General features: G+C 41.9%; 4 protein-coding genes across 7 annotated transcripts; 3 read left to right on the top strand and 1 right to left on the bottom strand.

Annotated features, from left to right (window-relative positions):
- Positions 1-536: 536 nt before the first annotated feature.
- On the bottom strand, positions 537-5,145 carry samd8 (sterile alpha motif domain containing 8). Its single transcript, XM_079182980.1, has 6 exons — positions 5,006-5,145; positions 3,586-4,161; positions 2,996-3,091; positions 2,752-2,869; positions 2,465-2,615; positions 537-2,148 (listed from the first exon to the last, which is right to left on the bottom strand). The coding sequence occupies exons 2-6, from the start codon at positions 4,140-4,142 to the stop codon at positions 1,844-1,846; spliced, it is 1,227 nt and encodes a 408-aa protein (XP_079039106.1). The 5' UTR covers positions 4,143-4,161; positions 5,006-5,145; the 3' UTR covers positions 537-1,843.
- A 394-nt stretch (positions 5,146-5,539) lies between these two features.
- LOC306713333 (dual specificity protein phosphatase 13A-like) lies at positions 5,540-6,661 on the top strand (the record flags this gene model as incomplete). The annotated part of the gene is made up of 3 exons (XM_079182994.1): positions 5,540-5,688; positions 5,789-6,006; positions 6,144-6,661. 3 exons carry the CDS (start codon positions 5,540-5,542, stop codon positions 6,335-6,337), a joined length of 561 nt encoding a protein of 186 aa, XP_079039120.1. The 3' UTR covers positions 6,338-6,661.
- A 1,737-nt stretch (positions 6,662-8,398) lies between these two features.
- Positions 8,399-14,935, top strand: LOC306713331 (dual specificity phosphatase 29-like). 4 transcript variants are annotated; one of them, XM_079182989.1, is made up of 4 exons: positions 8,475-8,605; positions 13,020-13,204; positions 13,719-13,939; positions 14,698-14,935. In XM_079182989.1, the coding sequence occupies exons 2-4, from the start codon at positions 13,050-13,052 to the stop codon at positions 14,922-14,924; spliced, it is 603 nt and encodes a 200-aa protein (XP_079039115.1). In that variant the 5' UTR covers positions 8,475-8,605; positions 13,020-13,049; the 3' UTR covers positions 14,925-14,935. The 4 variants fall into 4 exon arrangements, with proteins under 4 accessions (XP_079039117.1, XP_079039118.1, XP_079039115.1 ...); XM_079182990.1 differs by lacking the exon at positions 8,475-8,605 and adding an exon at positions 9,766-11,754; XM_079182991.1 differs by lacking the exon at positions 13,020-13,204 and having other exon boundaries at positions 8,399-8,605.
- Positions 14,936-16,414: 1,479 nt separating this feature from the next.
- Positions 16,415-17,866, top strand: LOC306713271 (dual specificity protein phosphatase 13B-like; the record flags this gene model as incomplete). Its single annotated transcript, XM_079182924.1, has 3 exons — positions 16,415-16,542; positions 16,764-16,981; positions 17,643-17,866. 3 exons carry the CDS (start codon positions 16,415-16,417, stop codon positions 17,864-17,866), a joined length of 570 nt encoding a protein of 189 aa, XP_079039050.1.
- Positions 17,867-19,402: the final 1,536 nt, after the last annotated feature.

Here is a 19,402-nt window from a genome sequence, read left to right as displayed (position 1 = left end):
ACACGGCTATATAATACAGTACTTTAATTTATATAATATAATTATTTATTTAGTCATTAAGTTTATTTAACTACACATAATAAACATATATTCCAATAATTAAAATCTGATAATTGTCATCCCCAATCCAGGTGAATAATAATTGGCTAGACTTTACATAAAAGCATTATAAAAATGCTTTTCACCATGTACAGTCACAGGAAGCATTTAGAGTTGTGGTTGTTTGTTTGATTATAGTTAATAACGGTTAATAATGATGATATTAATCAGTCAGTTACTGTCAAACTTACCCAAAGTAAGCCTTGGTGTCATTCCACAGATCTTCTTATGTAGCTATCTTTAATTATGGAGGCCTATCCTATAAATAACATCATGAAAAAGAAAACTAAATCTTAGTCCATCTAAGCGTTTGTAAAAGATAAATAAGTCTTTGTTGCTTAGTGTTTGTCCTTATATAATGAACAGCTAATGTACAAAAAGAACATATTAGAAGTCTTTGATTTCAGCTCTTTAATGATTGAAATGAACGAGACACGAGACGAGTAATGCGGCTTTGCGTGAGCGTCATTCCTCAATGAGAGCACTAGAATAACCATGTTTCTAACACGCTGTAACACAGAAATGTAGAGGCCACTCTGAAATCAACATTACACTTAAAAAGCACATTGTGTTTCAAATAAATACATAGTCAGGAGCAACTGTAAACATATCTCTTCATGTGCATGTTGCTGTAACATTGTATATGAAGTATAAAAATACCTATCGACTGTTACAAAATGAAATAAATTAATACAAACAAATACATACAAATTTAAGGATTCTTTTTAAGAACTATTACTACAAGTTAATGTCAAAAGATTATCATTTACACTGTATGATGATTTAAAAAAAAAAAAAAACACTATACAGCAATCAAACATGAAATATTTGGGACATTTCTACACGGAGAAACCTATCATAACACTCACGGTAATTGGCAATTGGAGTTATACTTAAGACAAGTGGAAATCAATCTTTGCTTCTATGTTTTAGCTGATAACGACATTATCATCTTTTAGTGTGTCCGTCACCGAGCAATGAATTGCTCCGTCAACATCAAGTAACATTATTTTCAAGGAATGAAGAAGACTTTCAAACGACGGCAGAGAAGTAGCATCTGTTTCATTTTGCAATACAGCAAACAGCGCAATGTAGATCTTTACATATTGCTTTAACAGTGGTCCGTAGACCTAGAGTCTGACAACAGTGGTCCTTTAGAGCTATGTTTGGAATACAGTGGTCCTTTAAGAGTTTACAAAAAGACAAAACATTCAGTGAAGGAATCCGGATCCAAACCTTGAAATGATCTGGTATGTTAAATTGCACAGAAAACGGCAAACTGCTGTGAAGGATTAGTGAACCTGCTGCCTGAGAATTGTTTTGAAGTGGCTTCCTGTTATCATGTGCTATCCAAATACTTAAAGTCTTAAGGATAGGAGGTACTGAAAACAAGTTTATGCTACATGAAATGATATCCCTTTAGGAGGAGGAATGAGCAACCACTAAACGAGACACATCTCCGCTGTGCTCGCTTTTCAGAGTGTTGGGGGGGGCCTTTAAGAAACTCTGTATGGTTTTGGGGATTTTGTTGAATCCGTCTAGAAGCAGGTTTGAAGATAAATCCCAGAATATAATAAGGTATGGCTCTGTGTATCCCATCAGGCCTCAGTGCTAAACAGGATCACAACAGTTAGTGTTTGTGGATGAAGACAATCACACACCGCCTCAGTTGGCAACTTTGACACAGCAGACTAAGAGCAGCACATTGGCTGAGAAGTATCCCGACAGCGCCGCTCGCTGTTCATCATCCGATGAGCCTCCTGATCACGGCCGGTCTGGAGAAGGGCCAGCAGTACTCGTTGGGGACGGGAACGTTGACGTTGCACTCGAAAAAGGAGAACATGGGGAACCAGATGCGAGCTCGTCGACTCTGCTGGTAGGCCCGGGTGTTGGCTAGGGTGTGGTAGTACAGGAAGAGTCTGGTGGTGATGTAGAACGCGATGAACACGTCGATGGAGTAGTGTTCGTGCGCGGCCAGGATGAAGAAGATGCCGAAGAGATTCAACACCCAGGACAACGTGTGAATGAAGTTCCAGCTTCGTGGGGTGTCTGAAGAAAGAACCGAAAGAACTTACATTTAACAAATTAGATTTTTGTCTATTTCTGTCCAGGTCACACTGAGGAAGGCTATTTGTTTATACCAGTGAAGGCCACTAGATGGCAGCAAAGAGACAACGGTCCCAAATATGTGGGCAGTGTTTCTTCCTCTGCATGTGTCATCCTCGTGATTTAAGACTTTAACCATCTGATGTCACAGCTCTTAATAACGGCTCGTCATTTATCAGGATCTTCATGAATGAATGTGGACAAAATCTATTAACTACAGGGACATTTCGAAGGGAAAACTAACTTAAAAGCTACTCACACTCTGTGACAAAGAAGTTGAGCAAGGTAATGACCACGGTGTGACCGCTGAACATGTAGTCACCACACGTGTGCACTCCGGTCAGAGTCATCCCGAAACCGCTCCAGATGGCCACAGCGCGCTGCAGTTTGGCCCACATGTCCCCGTACATCTAGAGGAAGAGGAGAAGAAGAAGAAGAAGAAGAAGAAGAAGAAGAAGAAGAAGAAGAAGAAGAGGAAAGTCTCAGTGCTGTGATCTTTCACAGAGGAAGAGAAGCCGTGTTTAGGACACATGGAAGACTCGTTACCTTTCCTGAGCATTGCAGGTGCTGTCCCGGCACAGACAGGGAGGTGACAAACATGGTGATACAGCGCAGCATGAACACCGTCCCCATGAGGCTGCACATGCGCCGCAAAAGGATGGACCTACAAGTCGTGACAAACGGTTAACTTCCAAGGCACTGACGGCCTGATATATGCGTGTGTGTGTGTGTGTGTACTGTGTGCTGCAGCTGCCACTGTGTGCACGACCAACACTGTCAGGACTCCTACCTGTGTTTGTGGAGCAGCAGAACCAACAGCCAGATATTACAGAGGATCACTCCACATGCTTCAGCCATGGCAAAGGCCCATGGTATTCTGGGAACACTGTTGAAAGCAGACAAAAAGTTAATTGGGGGTTTGGACTGTTGGACACAGGTTCAAATGTCTATGTTTAAAGTTTCATTACTGATTATAAATTGCACGGTAACATGCTTCTATTTGTGTTATCGTGCCAAACATATGTCACTGAAATCAGCTCTCCCAAAAAGAAACATGAAAAGCTCAAATCTGGTCATAAACAAAAAGTCACACTACAAAGTAGGTCACTTAAAAAAACAAACACTCAAAGGTCTCTTTGAACCAAAGCAGCCCATCTGGAATATGTTAGGGTAATAATAGAAACATGCTACAAGGAAGTAGGGCGGTTATAATATCCACCATCTGGTATGACATTCTGACAGTTAATAGATATTTATGTATTTCTTCACTCTCTCTTTTTGGCATTTCACAGTTGACAGATGAATGTTTTTTTATAGCTATCCAGTGCACCAGTTCAGAAAAATAAGGCTCCAAGAGCATCTTAGTTGTCACACACCCACCTGTCTAGGAATATATCTGGCAGTGGAGGATACGTGCGCATGTCGGGCACCCTCTCGTGCACTATGACCATGACGAAGGACGTGAACCCAAACACGAAGACCACATAGATGGAGCTCAGCATCGTCTTCCAGTACTCTGGATCCAGGCGCCTCGTCTGCTGCTTGTACTTCCCGTTGGTGTACTGGTGATACTCCTCGCCTACCGGTGCCGTGTCAGTGCTGTCACAGTCCCGGCCCGCGTCTCCGTTACACAGCCAGTCCAAACTGCCTCCGGAGCCCGTGGGAGACTGGCCGTCGAAGGGAAGCCCCAGCTCCTCCAGCACGTCCATGTTCTGTTTCTGCAGCTTGCGGATGGACACCATCAGCCGCTTGATGTCCCCCAGCACCTTGAGCTCCAGAGGCGGCGAGCGGAGGTCGTACTCGCTGAGGGCGAGCAGACTGGTGCCGTCCAGTCGGTGCTTGTTGCACAGCAGGTCCACATAGTCGCAGAAGCCCTCCTCCCTCAGCCACTTGGCGACGTGTTTGGGCGTCCAGCAACGGACACTCAGTTGGCTCATTTCCTCCTCACTGTGAAGGCTGGAGGAAAAGAAAAGTACAGTCAAGAAAAACACGTGAGCTCTCCTTTAGTGTCAGTTGTCTCATTGACTTCCTCCAGGGACGTTAAGGAGACGTATGCTCTACTTGGCACTCTTTATTGAATCAACAATATTGATACGCAACACTGCCACGTAGAAGAAATTATAAGTGACACAAGTTTAAGCTGAGCATTCACAACTTGAGCAAACATATGAGGCAAGGATTTGATAAGATAAGTTTGCACACACACCAAAAATGTAGACTAAGGAGCAGACATATTCCCCAGGGCAGACAGTGACTTTAAGACTTCTGTAATAGCTCTAAATGGATCATGTCTTATTATTAGCCGAGCTATCCTACACACTAATCAGAAGAATCCTCGTTTAGGCTTAAGTGTCAGTGTCAGTGTAAGCAAACCCTGTCTCTTAAAGTCTGAACCCAGGAGGAACAAACATTGTTTGTTAGCATCTGTACCTGTTGAGGGACTAACTGGTATGGTGGTGCTGTGTCTTTGTGGTTTGGAGAGCAGCAATGACTCGCTTTAGACGGTCAGTCAACCACCTGCACGCATCCCACATCACTGGCTATCAATGAGGTGGGGCCAGGAGCTAATTCTACCAACGTTTCCTAAATATCCTGTGATGTTGAGGTAACTAGTCCACCTGGTGGTTGACGGTGTGTGTAACCACAAGCACGCCCGAGGTAGACGTGACACCGAGCGAAAGCGTATTGTCATTGATCACTTCAACTCTTTTCCCAAGCAGGCTAATTCAAGGTCTAGCTAACGTTAGCTAGCGTGCTATTAGCTAGCTGGATCAATGCGTGTACCGTAAAGGTCACTCACCCGTACTGAGGTGTCACAGAAGACGACACGGACACGTGTTTATTCAGCTAGCTTGCTAAACGGCATCTCACGAGAATCTGAGTAAATCGTAATAGCGGCGGCTTGTTGGAAATCATTTCGCCTCCCTGGCTTCGCGCTGGTTAGCATACTGTTTCCAACACCAGGCGGTAATGTCCAGAGTAGCCGCGCACGTACAAATCAGCTACACGAGGCTTGGCTCCAGCTGAGCAACAGTGACACCTCCTGGTGAAAATAGAGTACTGCCGAGTCTTTAATTCTGCAGTATTGTTATTGTTATGAATAAAGAAATTAAGTATTTGTGCTATTAACTGCCTCAAAATACCACAAAGTGTACGCATTAAAGATACAGAGGCTGACCAACGTTTAGATTATAGGTCACTGATTTAATTATAGTCCAGGGACACCTGTCCTTGTCAATACCAACATTAACGTAGTATAGCCTCCACAGAGTTTGAAAATAAATGTTGGGAGAAGAAATCATACAAATTGGTAGTTTCAAAGGAGCAAATATCCATGCAGTCAACTATGAACACTCTGCAGCAAAGTAATGCAGTTCCTCCTGTCACTCCGTCAGTGAAAGACCTGGTGGGCGTTCTGTATGGAGGAAAAAGGTTTGGAAATCATGTGGATGAAGTTTGGCCTAACCTATTCATTGGTGACATGTAAGTCTTTGGCATTGCTCTTGACAGCTTATTAAAGAAAAGTAAGATTGCTTCCTTCTAATGCGTTTCCTGTTGTGATTCCTGTTTCCTTTGTCCACAGGTCAGTGGCCAATGATCGCTACAGTCTGTGGAAGCTGGGAGTCACTCATGTTCTGAATGTTGCTCACGGGAGGATGCACTGTCAGGGGAGTCATGACTTCTATGGCTCCACTGTGGATTATTATGGAGTCCCTGCCGATGACTCACCGTCCTTTGACCTCTCTCGCTATTTCTTTCCCTCTGCTGAGTATATTCAGAGTGCACTTGTCACGGCTGGTGGTAAATACCCATCGTGTTGCTTTATTTGTCCTTGAGTTTTATCTCTAAGCATGTCACTCATCTTATCCAGAGGAAACTCCCAGTATCAACTCATGCGTCAAGGTTCATTGTTTTCTTTTTCTTCTTCTTTTCACCAGCTCGGGTGTTTGTCCACTGTGCAGTCGGCGTGAGCAGATCTGCCTCCCTCGTCCTGGCCTACCTAATGATCCACCACCATTACACCCTGCTAGAGGCCATCAATAAGGTCAAAGAGCGCAGATGGATTTTCCCAAACAGAGGATTCCTCAAACAGCTTTGTGCTTTGGATATGAAACTAAGACATCATGAGTAATCCTCTGCACCTCAAAAATCAATTGATTTTCTAAATTACAGATCAACAAATGCCTGATTTCCTCAAGACAAATGAAGATTTAATTGTCTACCAGTGTAGGGGGAGATACTGTACTTTAACTTTAATCAGTTTGTTTCAAGAATGGTGTTGAATCTATTGACCCGGGTGCTGTGTGTAATGTGCGTCATGCTGCCGGTTCACAGGATATTGACCCTTATATTAGTAGGAGATCAATGTAATCAACCCGCCCTTAAGCAGAATCCATTTTAAGACTGAATATGAGACAAAATGACTCATTTAACCTTTGTTCTATGTTGAAGAAAATGTGCATCCACTATGTTGTGTTGTGTATTCACTTTAAAGCGTCATGGACAATCAATAGATGGTTTATAACACAGTAGAATTAGGTTGCAAGTAGAATTCAGTACATTTTAAGTGATTATCACTGTAATTACCAACAGGTATATCTCACCATATGAAGCCTCCATAAAAAGATAATGAATGTTGAACAACGCAGCAGCTGTAATCATATACAACACGTCTTCATGAGTTTTGACACGTTTATTAACAGTTTTAAACGAATAGTTAATGCTTTATTACAGGCTTTAAAAGATTTGTTCAAGTGCGTAGTAAAGTCTCATCATGGTATTGCAATATTATCTTTATCATTAATTCTTTTGGCAGATTCTTAAGACCGTTAAAAACCAGTAATCAGCGTATGCTTGTTCGACAATCTTATGTTGTGCACAATTGCTATTGCCAAGTAGTTAACTGCCAAGATTATCTCAGCTGCTTTTCATCATTTACACAGTTTACATACTGAGCAGAAGGCATAATGACTGCAAATGTTCCTGCAAATGTCTTTTCCCCTGAATTATACACATGTACTGTCAGTTTCATTGTTTTCAGTACTTCTGTCTGGATTTCTAACTATGGAGCCAAATGCTAAAAAAAAAAAAAAAAAGTCTTTTATGCTCGGGATCTTTTCTGAGGACATTGGTCTTTGAAACCTGACAGTCTGCCTTGTCTCTGCTGGGGGAGAGGACAACATGAGAACGTTCAGATTCCCATCGTCTTTCACATCTTGATGGGGAATTCATTAAATATTTCTAAAATATTTTCAATATTTCTTATAAATACTTGGCGAACAGCATCTCTAATAAAAATGTATGAAGTATCAACTGAGCCTCTTCAAACACAACTACGCCTGCACTTGGATCATACCAGGATCACACATTCACCAGCAGATATGGATTTTATTTTTATGTACACATCAGGTGAGATTTGTTCCTACCACACACACACACACACACACACACACACACACACGCACACGCACACACACCACTGTAGATGCATCAATAAGCAGAAGCAGCACTTTAAATAATCGATCAATAAATGTATCCAGGTCAGAATGACCCGGAGACATGTATCGACTGATTTTATTTACAACATCAGTACTGGCTTTTCACAACACATCACTGCGCCCACATTTTACCTACAAGTTCACGGTCCTGAATGGAAAGAGGTCATTACATTTTATGGAGGTTAATTATGTTTTTCTTCCATTTAAAAGCTGGAATGGGTGAATTTGACCCGCAACATAACAGGCGGGTTAAAAGAGACACTTGCAGCAGCGTGAGGGCTGTTTGATGTCATGTGCAGCCGGGGGCAAAGCTTAATTTTGTTTTTCCCCTTTTCAGCCAATTTGCTTTCACAAATATTTATGTCACAGCAGTAAACCAGCTGCATGAAGCTGTTGCAGTATATCTATTCCACAAATGCTGCATTAAAGTGGACCTTTCTGTCATCCGGTATAAGCAATGCACTTAAACATTTTGTCCATAATGGCATTCAATTATCACTGCTTTATGGAATTATTCATCTCCGTCTGAGGCTTATTAAATTAGAGTCCCACGGCGGTGTGAGAAGCAGAGCTCGGGCTGCTCTGTTTGTTGTTCTGCCCTCTGCACGAGTAAGACTACACGCTAGGTTAAGCACTAAATTGGGTAACTGTCCAGTGACAGCAGATAAACACCTGCTCATACGGATCACCCTGAGCCGGAGTTGACGGGAACTGCTTTCATACAACAAACATTTGGACTAGTAATCGATCCAAGACGGGGCGTTTGGACGTAAAATGTCAGACTCGAAAGGCAAGAGAAAGGAATATCTAAGTGTGAAGGACCTGCAGAAGGTTTTGGACTCGTGCAAACTACATCTCAGACAAGTTGATGAGGTCTGGCCAAACATATACATAGGGAATGTGTAAGTATACTTTTTGTATACTTTTTTTGCCTCACAGGGGCATGTGAAACCTGTTACTTGTCATGTTAAACAGTCATGATCTTTTACATAACTCCTGCGGAGGTTTATTATTCTGGTAAACAAATATCGTGCTATGATGCTTAGCCTTCAAATACGTCTTGAAACTCTCTCTGTCTCTTTGTCTTGCTAGGGCAGTAGCCCAAAACAAGACTACCTTGCTGAAAATAGGTATAACTCATGTATTAAACGCTGCTCACTCCAAGCGAGGCAGCATAGGGAACCAAAGCTTTTATGGCAACGGCTTTGTGTATTGTGGCATTCCAGCAGATGACTCGACACACTTTGATCTGGATGTTTACTTCAAGACTGCAGCTGATTTCATTCATAAAGCTCTGAAGTCACCTGATGGTAAGACTGCTCTTCTTTTTCACATGAAATGTCATATTTCTGCGAAGTGAGTTTAAATTAACGGCAAAAATATGGTAGTTTTATTTTTAATTCCTGCACATCACATGTTTTATTTCACTCTTAAATTCCTCAATAACCCCATCTACTCAAATTCTGTCATCGTGCCGTCCTTTCAGTGTCACCTGTCACCACAATGTAACACAACTTGTAAAGGTATGTAAGTGTATTTTCAGCCAGCAGTAGTAATAAGGGTCTTACCTTGCAGAATTTAAATCTATAATTGACCATGGCTCCTTTCAAAGAAGCTATCAAGCAGAGGACGAGCTGGGATTAAACAGACAGTCGGGCCGAGCCTGCAAAGGGACCTTAAAACGAACGTAGGCGATGAATTTGAGGCACTATTTATAGCTCACAGCAGGAAAAAAGAAAGGCCACAGCGTGAGATGGGCAGTCATGTATGATACTAATAAGACTGAGGCCTTTCACTAATCCTCCCTCCCCACCCCGCTCTCCCTTCATCTTGTCTGTTCTTCAGGGAAGGTTCTGGTGCACTGCATCATGGGAATGAGCCGGTCATCGACCTTGGTGTTAGCCTACCTCATGATCCGCCGTCACCTCCCGCTCAAACAGGCTTTGCAGAAATTGATCCAGAAGAGAGCCATCTACCCCAACAGGAATTTCCTGGCTTTGCTGTTGGATCTGGATCTGCAGCTGACAAGAAAAAAGAAAACATGTCAGATCCTGTAATCAAGAGAAGTTTACACGGTTCAGCCACGCAGCAGCGTGGCGTCTAGAGATGGGAACGCCAGCCAGTCCGCTGGTCCAACAGTCCGGACTGAATTACTTCTAATGGACCGTCATGAAATTTGGTTCAATTTATGACTGAATTTCTGTGAGACTCTACTTTGAGATTAACAGCTAATATATCATGTTAGCATGTTAAACATGAACAAAAAACACCAAGAAGAAAGGGAACGCTGCGCACTTTGTTAGCATTTCATTAGTAAGTTTAATATTAACATGCTAATTGTTAATGGCAAGATGCAAAATGCAGAATCAATGTTTCAGCACATACTGCCTTCGTCAAGTTATTTGCGAAACATTACATGCTAAATATTAGCAAATTAATATATTAATGTTATGATAATGGAAGGCTTTTGTAGGCTAAATGTTTCATGCTAACGGCATGGTAACATTCCAGTAAGCTAGTTGTTAAAAGCATGGTAGTATGTTAACACGCTAACACATGTTAGCGGTAACAACTAGCAACAACATGGCCGACCCTCTGGTGCCGCCCTCAGGCCAAGCTTTACATTGTTTACCTCACTAGTGGAAAAGATCTAACAAAGAATTACCAAGTTGTCTCTCAATTCAAATCAAATTAATTGTAGTTCTGGTTTGTAATAAGCTGCATTATCTTCTACCATGGTTTAGGGCATTTCATGTTTTTTAAATGTTTTTAGAGGTAGTGATTATAAAAACAAGGATCGTCTTAAAAAGACAGTTTGGAAAGTAAATGCAATGTGATGTGAAAACGGAGACTGAACAATGAATGACAATGATAAGGAGATTTTGTGAACAATTATGTCTTTCAGTTACCTCTCATTCTTGTAAGATTTATTTTTCTTCAGCAACTCAGTTATTACAGCAGAATGGACCAAATGTCTTACGGAAAATGTTTTTACAAAGCAATATTTATTTTTTAAACTCTGTAGATGACTTTTAGAAAGGACATTAGGGAGGTCAGACACAAAAAGGTGCACACCTGCATCTACCATTTATATATATATATATATAGCGTTTATATATCATTATCTCTCAACCTCACTGTATCACACGCATCGTACAATCTGAATTATTTGGCATGATTTGTATTGCTTTAGTCAAAAGTTCAATTTCAATATAGGCTATGGGTTTCAGCTATGCATATGTCATTTGGTTACAAGAAAAAAAAATACAGTTTATTAGGAAGTTCTGCAAAGAATTAACTTCTGACGTACTATTTATGTTTTAGCCAAGACTGAGTATGTCTATATCCCAGTTTTAAGTGTCAGCTTTTCTGTTTTATTTACCAACTAATCCACAGATATATTCAAAGAGAAAGTCCTGACTTGACCAAATACTCAGGTGTTGATTTAAACACATTTCACTGCGGAGGAGAATCTCACAGCAGAGGCTTTACGCTCAGCAGCCCTGATTTAATTCTCTTGCTAGTGAAAAAAGCCGTGTCCTATCCTCCCTCCTGTGCTGGTAGCTCGGGTAACCTTAAAGGAATGCAGACGATGATGCCAGAATTATTTTGGGCTGAGATTCAGATGTTAAAATAGCAAAAAAGGTTGCAGGGTAGATTGCCAAGGAGAACATAGACAGTTGTGCTGTCGACCTACATGTAGCTCTTGTATAGAGAGACTTCGAAAAGCAGCGTATCCAGCCAAGGCAAGTGTCTGCTGACAATTTCTTGTTAGAGATTTGTTGCAGATTGAAATCCATGTTGGAAAATATTTATTAGACTGTACAGTGTATGGATTTATAGTACTGTATACCTTTGTTTGCGACGTGCAGTGAACATGTTTATGAAGCACTTTAATAAACGAGGATGTACTGTGATGATACCGCACCGCCTGATTGATTACCACACTTTCTTCTTTTATTAATTTGCTCACAAATCCAGACGAACCACATCCGAAAGGCCAAAGAGGGAAGTGTAATTCATAAAACCACCAAGAAGAGGCCCGGAGGAGGTAAAAAAGCCATTTCTATTTGCCCTCCATGTTAACCGTGGGCACTTTCCCATACATAGCATCTTTAATTACACAGAAGTAGAGCAGGAAGGACAGGTTGGCCTGAGGGGGGAGGCTATGAAAGCAGCGCTGCAGCTCAACATGTGCACCAGGGAAATCAGTTCTCTGCCCTGACTGTGGGAGGGAGGGAAGGGTTGTACTTATAGATCAATGAAGAGAAAGAAGAGCCTCCAGGTTCTCCGGGCACATGTTGTACTTGTGCAAAGACACACTTTACTCTGCCTCCAACACTCACAAACTCATATGCATGGAGCATATGCTGGGTCAGACGCAGCTTTTTCTTGCATACACACACGACACACACGACAACCATGCAGGGATGCATGAAGCTGTCATGATGTTTGAGTGCACCTACATGTGCCACGGCAGCTTAACAAAAGGTCACCGAGACAGATTTGGACCCAACGACGCGTCCCTGCGGAAACGACAATAAGTCTCCAAACCCAGGAGTGTCACATTATGTCACCGCACACCAGCAGAATGCAAATAAGAAGCTGAGCTGCCATCGGTTTCTTTGCTATAACAATGCGCACACATCGTTTGTACATCCTCAGCCTGGAGCAGAAACACACAGCTGCCTAAATGGATGCTAATGTATACAGTTTGCATATCGTAAGTCCCTCACAAGCCCGATGTGTAAATTGTAAGTGCACTGGTTGGACTTGCCTGCAGGAAATGAAAAGCTGTTGTTAGGCCTTGAATTCCATTTTCGTTGTATCTCTGGGGATAAATAAACCCACCTAAGTGCTACTGAACTGTGGATAAAAATAATGAGAGCTTCATAAGGTCATCTCACAATTATGCGTTCTTGTGGTCCTTTGCTGCTGTGGAGTGCATTTATTGGCATAATTATAGTCTATATTTAAAGGCGATGGGCCCTCTATACGTGATGTTCTTTTCATCGATCCTCACTGTAATCCCCCATTGTATTTCTTTTTCAGTGTTACCTCTCTTCAATAAAGCCAATTAGAAGTCATCAGTGGAGTTATTAAGCATTGAAAGGAAAATCAGATGGTGTCTGAAACTGTATCCGCTTTTTCTTTCTTAAACTGTAGATGAGCGAGGCAAAGAAAAAAACATTTTGAAGCCTTTTGATGGCTTTTCTGCTTCTTGGCACGGTCCAAATTTCATAGCAGGGACCAGTTCAGCTTAAACCCTGAGTTAAACTCTGTTAGAGTATCATATGTGGTACCTCTATGCGACAGGTTGTAAAAGCAGGAGTGGAGCATCCAGACATGCCCAGAGGCTTCAACTGCTTGGGAAGCCCTGAGGGGAAGGACGGCAGGTATGGGACCCCCGCGGCTTCAGAGCTCCAGAGGCTGATGTGGACAAAGAAAGGGACCAGCGGCCATCTGGATGAGGTTCAGCCCAGGATCTATATTGGAGACATGTGAGGCCAGGCATGAGGACAAAGGATATACAAATTGTCACCAATTAAAGGCCTTACAAAACTAAGAAAAAACTACTAAAAAATAACATATAAATGGTAAAAGCAACAATATTTGTATGGATCTAATGGGTCACATGAATACTTGGACATAAAAGGTGTTGTTTGTAGTGATGAACCCAGAGAGAATTGCCACCCGACTCAGTCATCATCAGCTCTCGTCTCACCGCTCTCATGGCGCCGTTTTCGGATAGCAACAAAGCAGGTAGCTTTGGGTCCACAACTTGGCAACACAAAACGCTCTTCTAATTTTTGCATTAAACAGCTTATTAATGATATAAAGCAGGAGTAAATGTTTTATTAATCATGAATACGACAACTTTTAAATAATTAGAAATAAGCATTATAAGTAAAAAGCATTCCTTATTACAAAATGGTCATATGTATGCTCATAGCAATGACAAGCCCCTTCTTTCACTTATCTGCACCGACAGATAATTATGCCTTTTCCCTTTAGGTATGCAGCCAAAGACAAGAGGACACTTCAGGCTCACCACATCACCCACGTACTTAACGCTGCTGACGGAAAGTTCAACGTGAACACGGGCCCCAGCTTCTACAGAGACACCAGAATCACTTATCATGGAGTGGAGGCTTTTGACATGCCATCCTTTAACTTAAGTCCCTTCTTTTACCCAGCGGCCAATTTTATCAAGAACGCTTTAAGCTCGCCCACAGGTGAGGAGCTCTCCCTGGGCTCACGGTATTTCTTATGATTTTTAGCTTGGGGGATTTTTTTTTTGTTACTGCAAGGCAAAGTACAGAGACATTTGTCAGTCAATTCCCATTACAGCAACCCCCAGTTGTATTAGTCATTAAAATGCAAATCAAACATTAAACATAATATCAAGCTAATATCTTTCCCCCACGGTAATCTTCTCATAAGCTCAGACCTTAGCCAGGAAAATTGGTTTTAAATGGATTGCCCTGGTAATTTGTAAGCAACACTTTTATTGGACATGGAAATTACACAATTATGTTTGTGGCCTGTGCCTGCCTGGCCTGTTATGCAAAGTGAAGTCGGTATCTGACACGACAGTAATAAGATGAGGCCTCCTCATCCACATGCTGGCTGATCAGGGGCTCCAGTGTGTGGCGGGGCCTACAGTAATCCCCAGCCGAAATACACGGACGCCAAGACAGTTCAATTACGCGCTCCTATGCGCCCTAATCCCCGGGCCCGATAAGGAACCAGGGATTACCGTGTGTAGAAACATTTGTTGCAACATTGTTGAAAACTTTTAGTCAGGAGTTAGAAGTGCTCCTCTCTGTGATGTGTATGCTTTTTAATCCACAGAGGGAGGAGTAACAAATTAGACAGTTAGAATAAAGTTCACTACAATAATCCAGTCATTGCATGGTCGTAAATACAGACATGGAGCTCTGGACTGATCCATAGAAAGTGATGTTGAGGGGTTTTTTCTGCTGATTGGCAGGTAAGGTGTTTGTCCACTGTGCGATGGGTCTCAGCCGCTCGTCCACCTTGGTTCTGGCCTACCTGATGATCCATGAGAACATGATGCTGGTGGACGCCATCAAAGCTGTCAGCGCCAACAGGAACATCTCACCTAACAATGGTTTCCTGGAGCAGCTCCGAGAGCTGGACAAAAAGCTGCACTGCCAGGGATCATCGAGGAGCTGGAGTGCCAACGGTCGGACTTGAGATCAAATCCATCAGTTCATAAATGTGGATTATACTTTTGCGTTTAAAGTAATCAACGGAGATATGAATGTTAAAAAAAACGCTCTGATTGTCTTTTCTTTGTTAGACAAATTCATTTTTTTGGTGAATAAATTAAAGTGACTTATACTTCATTAAAGGCCTTTTATTGTAATGAACAAACTTTATCCAAGAAAGGGTATTGTCTGTGTATATACGGCTCTATTATTTTCCAAAAACTAATAAAAGAGCCATGTAGTTGCACTGGGTGACATGTTACTTCTTTACAATAAACAGGTATAAAGAAAGAGCAGCTACTAAATGGACTTCCCAGTGAGATCATTTTCTCAACTGTTATTTCCAGAGAATAAACCTCAACATTTAAGTCTTTGTGACTGAGAAGCCCTTTGAGGAAGAGTTGACACCAATCTCATTTCCATATGCTAAATATTGTAAACTAGAGCCAGGATAGCTTAGTTTAGCACAAAGACAGGAAGCACCTCTAAATCTCACTGATTAACATGGTATATTATGATCCTTCGAGACATGAAAGTGGTGGCGTTCTTCTCATTCTCATTAACTCTAGGAGAGAAAGCAAGTAACTGTTTTTTCTTGATAAATTGAGGTATTCCTTAAAATAGAAATTGGGAATTTGAACGTCTATAATTCTATGCCAAACCCCATCTGCTGGTGACGGTCATTTAAGTATGATGGAAAGCTCAAAAACATTCAGCTGCTAAATGAACCTTCAGATTGTCAACAACCACTGGTGTTCGTCTGACTCAGAGATACTCTCCAGGAATATAAAATGTAGTCTCTGAGTGGTCCCGGAATAAACTACAGTGTCCACGTCCATCGTAATGAGGAAATATGTCAACAAATGCGACATGTTTTTTGTGTTATTCATAGTTTCTGGATGGAATCATCAGGCAGTGGCTACACACTGGCTTTATATTTCATGAATTTATGAAATGTATAAGTGAAAGGATAAAACAACAGCAGCATTATCCTTTAAATTATTTAAAATGAACAATGATGCAGTTTTAGACTCAGCGAGGCATCTTCCTCATCATGTTTCAGAGCACTAATACAAACTATAATCATCTATGTGGTTCTGTGGCTAAAAGTGTCACAACACAAGCAGCCTGGCTTCTGTCACGGTCATGTGAGGAATAAATAGTCCACACCGCTCCTGCCCAGACTCTGGCATCTTCAGCTGTCTCGTTCCAGCGGGGCTCAGCCTCTAAACAACACTGATACTCCGCTCGGATGGAAAACAGAGCGAGTTGCACCAATAAGGTTGGAGTTTGCCATGGTCCCTTTCCAAATGCCTACAGGCAATACAAACTAGCAGGACAGCAGCAATGACGTCTCTCATTTTCCATCCTGGAGCATCATGTCTTTGGGGGGGTATTATCTCACTGTTAACCGAGTGTTGAGCTGAATGTGATTTGTGATAATTATCCAACAACACTGAAGTGAAAGATGCAGATATGAGTGCAGAGGAGGAGCCAGAGTATCAGACACCGCCCACCAGCGATCTGCTCAGCCTTCTGCTGAAGAACAGACGCCCCACCGGAGCTGTCAACGAGGTTTGGCCCAACCTCTACATCGGAGATGCGTAAGTGACATTCTCACTTCAGGGCCCCCGCTGCAATATGGTGATCTGATTGTGAAAGTGTTGCTGCAAACAAGTCCCTGTATTTGGCCAACTCATGGGACAAAATGTAAAAATCTGTACATTTGAGTCACCAGTGATGCATTTGCAAACATACGCTTACAGAGCTGGCTCCAGGCGAGAGAAATCTCCATTCCTTGCTACATCTCTTGTGTCGTTTACAGGGCTACTGCTCAGCATAAATCCCTGTTAGTGGATCTGGGCATAACGCATGTGGTGAACGCTGCAGATGGCCCCCAGCACATCGACACTGGGGCACGATTCTACAAAGACACCAGCATGCGGTATCACGGAGTAGAAGCACCAGACTGTAAAGATTTTGACTTGAGCCCATTCTTCACTGAGACGGCTGATTTCATTCATGCTGCTCTGAAGCAGAAAGGTACATTGAGCTACAGAAAACAAAAGAAACACATTAAGTTAAAGGTGGAATAATACCGTATATCATTTCACAACACAATAAATATAAAAATGTGACAAGATGCACCATCTAGCTGAAAACTTGATTGTGATGTTAACTAAATCTGAAAAATTATAAACCAAAAATTCAGAATCTTTTTGCATTTATAGATTAAAACTCAACTGCTGCTTGACAATGTGTACAAGAAAGATTTTCTTCTCCAAGACTGATCAACTGAGGTGTTTGGCAACTCCAAACATTTGATCTTTAACCTCTTGAAGACATTCTCATCCAGGCATTTATTTTATTTCTTTAACTTAGTTTTATCTGGATAAAGATCTGCGTCTTCATTTAAGAGTCTTTTTCTTCACATTTTGCACCAAAATCGTGTGAATGGAGATATATATGTTTACAGAATGGTTGGAAAGCCCTCTGAAGCAAATTTGTGATTTTGGGCTGTACAAATAAATTGATTTAAATTGAATTAATTATTCTAAGAATATTAAACCCTACATTATAACAATTATCAGAAAAAATTAAAGTAAATTCTCCTTTGCAATTACATTCTGGTAGTTATATGAGTATGCATGCTTCATCTAAACGAAGCGGTCATTTGAAGTGTTTCTGTCTAATGTCCGTGTAGGTAAGGTGCTCGTCCACTGTGCACGAGGAATCAGCCGCTCAGCGACTCTGGCTCTGGCCTTCCTCATGATCAGAGAGAGACTCACCCTCGTTGAGGCTGTGGAGGCTGTTCGCAGGCACAGAAATATTCTTCCAAATGTTGGATTTCTGAATCAACTCTGTCGCTTGGACTCTTCTTTGGCCCTGCAGAGGAAGACAACACAACGTCAAGAAGTGGAGAAATAAGAAAAAGGGCATATGGATTTTTTTTCCTTTGTTTACTACAATTCGCCTATTCTTTACGTAACAGCTAAACATGGCTGCTAGGTTTTTGAAAATGTTTTTTACCTTCAAGCCAGCCATGGTTTCATAATGAAAATCAGTTAGCACATTTTGTGTTATCATTGCATAGTAATGCAGTTGGAGTGCAGATTCAAATGAGAGGTCTGCACCGTATTACCACACAACAATAACTGCCAAACAAAAATAAATATGGACTTGATATTCGGTGTGGATTACAAAACCAGTTTTAAAGTTTTAAGAGCCTGTTAAAGAGAGCTTTAGAATTGATTCATCCTTAAGGCTTGTGACTTGACTTGAGCTCGTCCCCAATGACATCAAATACATCTAGAGCTGTGCAGCGTTCATTTTAAAAACAGTCAGCAAAAATGTAAAGTATGCGTGATTTGTCGTTAAGGAGCTGAAATATATAGAAACACATACACAGCACAATCAATATCACAGAGGCCATTACAACAAATAGCGCAACTGCCAAAACCCCTGCAGTTCTTGAACAACACAAACACAGTGTATGCCTATAAATAAACTATGCGCCACTTATATATTCACGATCCCTCAAAATATTGTGTCTAGCTGCTGCAATCCAACGTCGTACAGTTAAAACTGCGATGTCTAAAGAGGCTTGATACAAGATGATAAAAATATGCCAGCATGGCTCTGAGTGTGTATACAGATTCAGGTCAGACTTTGAAAAGAGATGAAACGCTGAAGCCATCTTAATAAGAGATGCTCTCCAGAGCACACTGGGAGAAGAGAGAGAGAGAGAGAGAGAGAGCGAGAGAGAGAGGAGAGAGGAAAGAGAGACAGAGATGCTGTCAAAATAAAAGGAATTGGATATCACAGGTTTAATGATTTCACTGTCAGAATGAATGATGGCAGAGCATGAAGATATGAGGGAAAAATAAAGGAGCCTGATGGTGTGAAAACTCTGTCTGACATGTTAGCAGCTTCATCCAGCCATTCTGCAATACAGTCATCATCACACTCTCACTTTGGGGGCTCGCATTTAGATCACTGAATGGACCATGCATATCGTATAACGGGGGAATCAAAGACATGTGCCATCCTGTGAAAAAACCTTGTCTGTCTAACAGTCTGACACATTTCAGTTCTCTTCTGGCCACCCCCCCCCAGAGAGGCTCCAGAAAAATGCAGAACATCCTTAACGGGTGTTGTGAGGCAGCGTTTGAGCGTTCTCTCCTGCAGCGTCTGAAGATATGCAGAAAGGCTAAAAGGGACTGACACAATTTCAAGGAGTCGCTCATACGGCTGAGCAAAAAGCTCAGAGTGCCCTGTTCACTCCAGTGAATATGGGTATCCTTTTGGCAAGTGCAAAGTTTGGGTAAGCTCAGCTTCCTGCCAGCAGCGGAGATTAAAGTTGTGTGTTTAGAAGTGGATGGCAGGGACTGGCTGGGTGGAAGTTTTCCCCCACAGGCAGGGAACGTGGCAGCTAAGGTCAGGGGCCCGCCACATCACAGCCCT

This window comes from Pholis gunnellus, assembly GCF_910591455.1.
Source record: "Pholis gunnellus genome assembly, chromosome: 21".
In the NCBI taxonomy this organism is placed as follows: Eukaryota; Metazoa; Chordata; class Actinopteri; order Perciformes; family Pholidae; genus Pholis; species Pholis gunnellus.
Note: the sequence above shows the minus strand (reverse complement) of the source record. Positions and strands in the feature narration are given on the sequence as shown.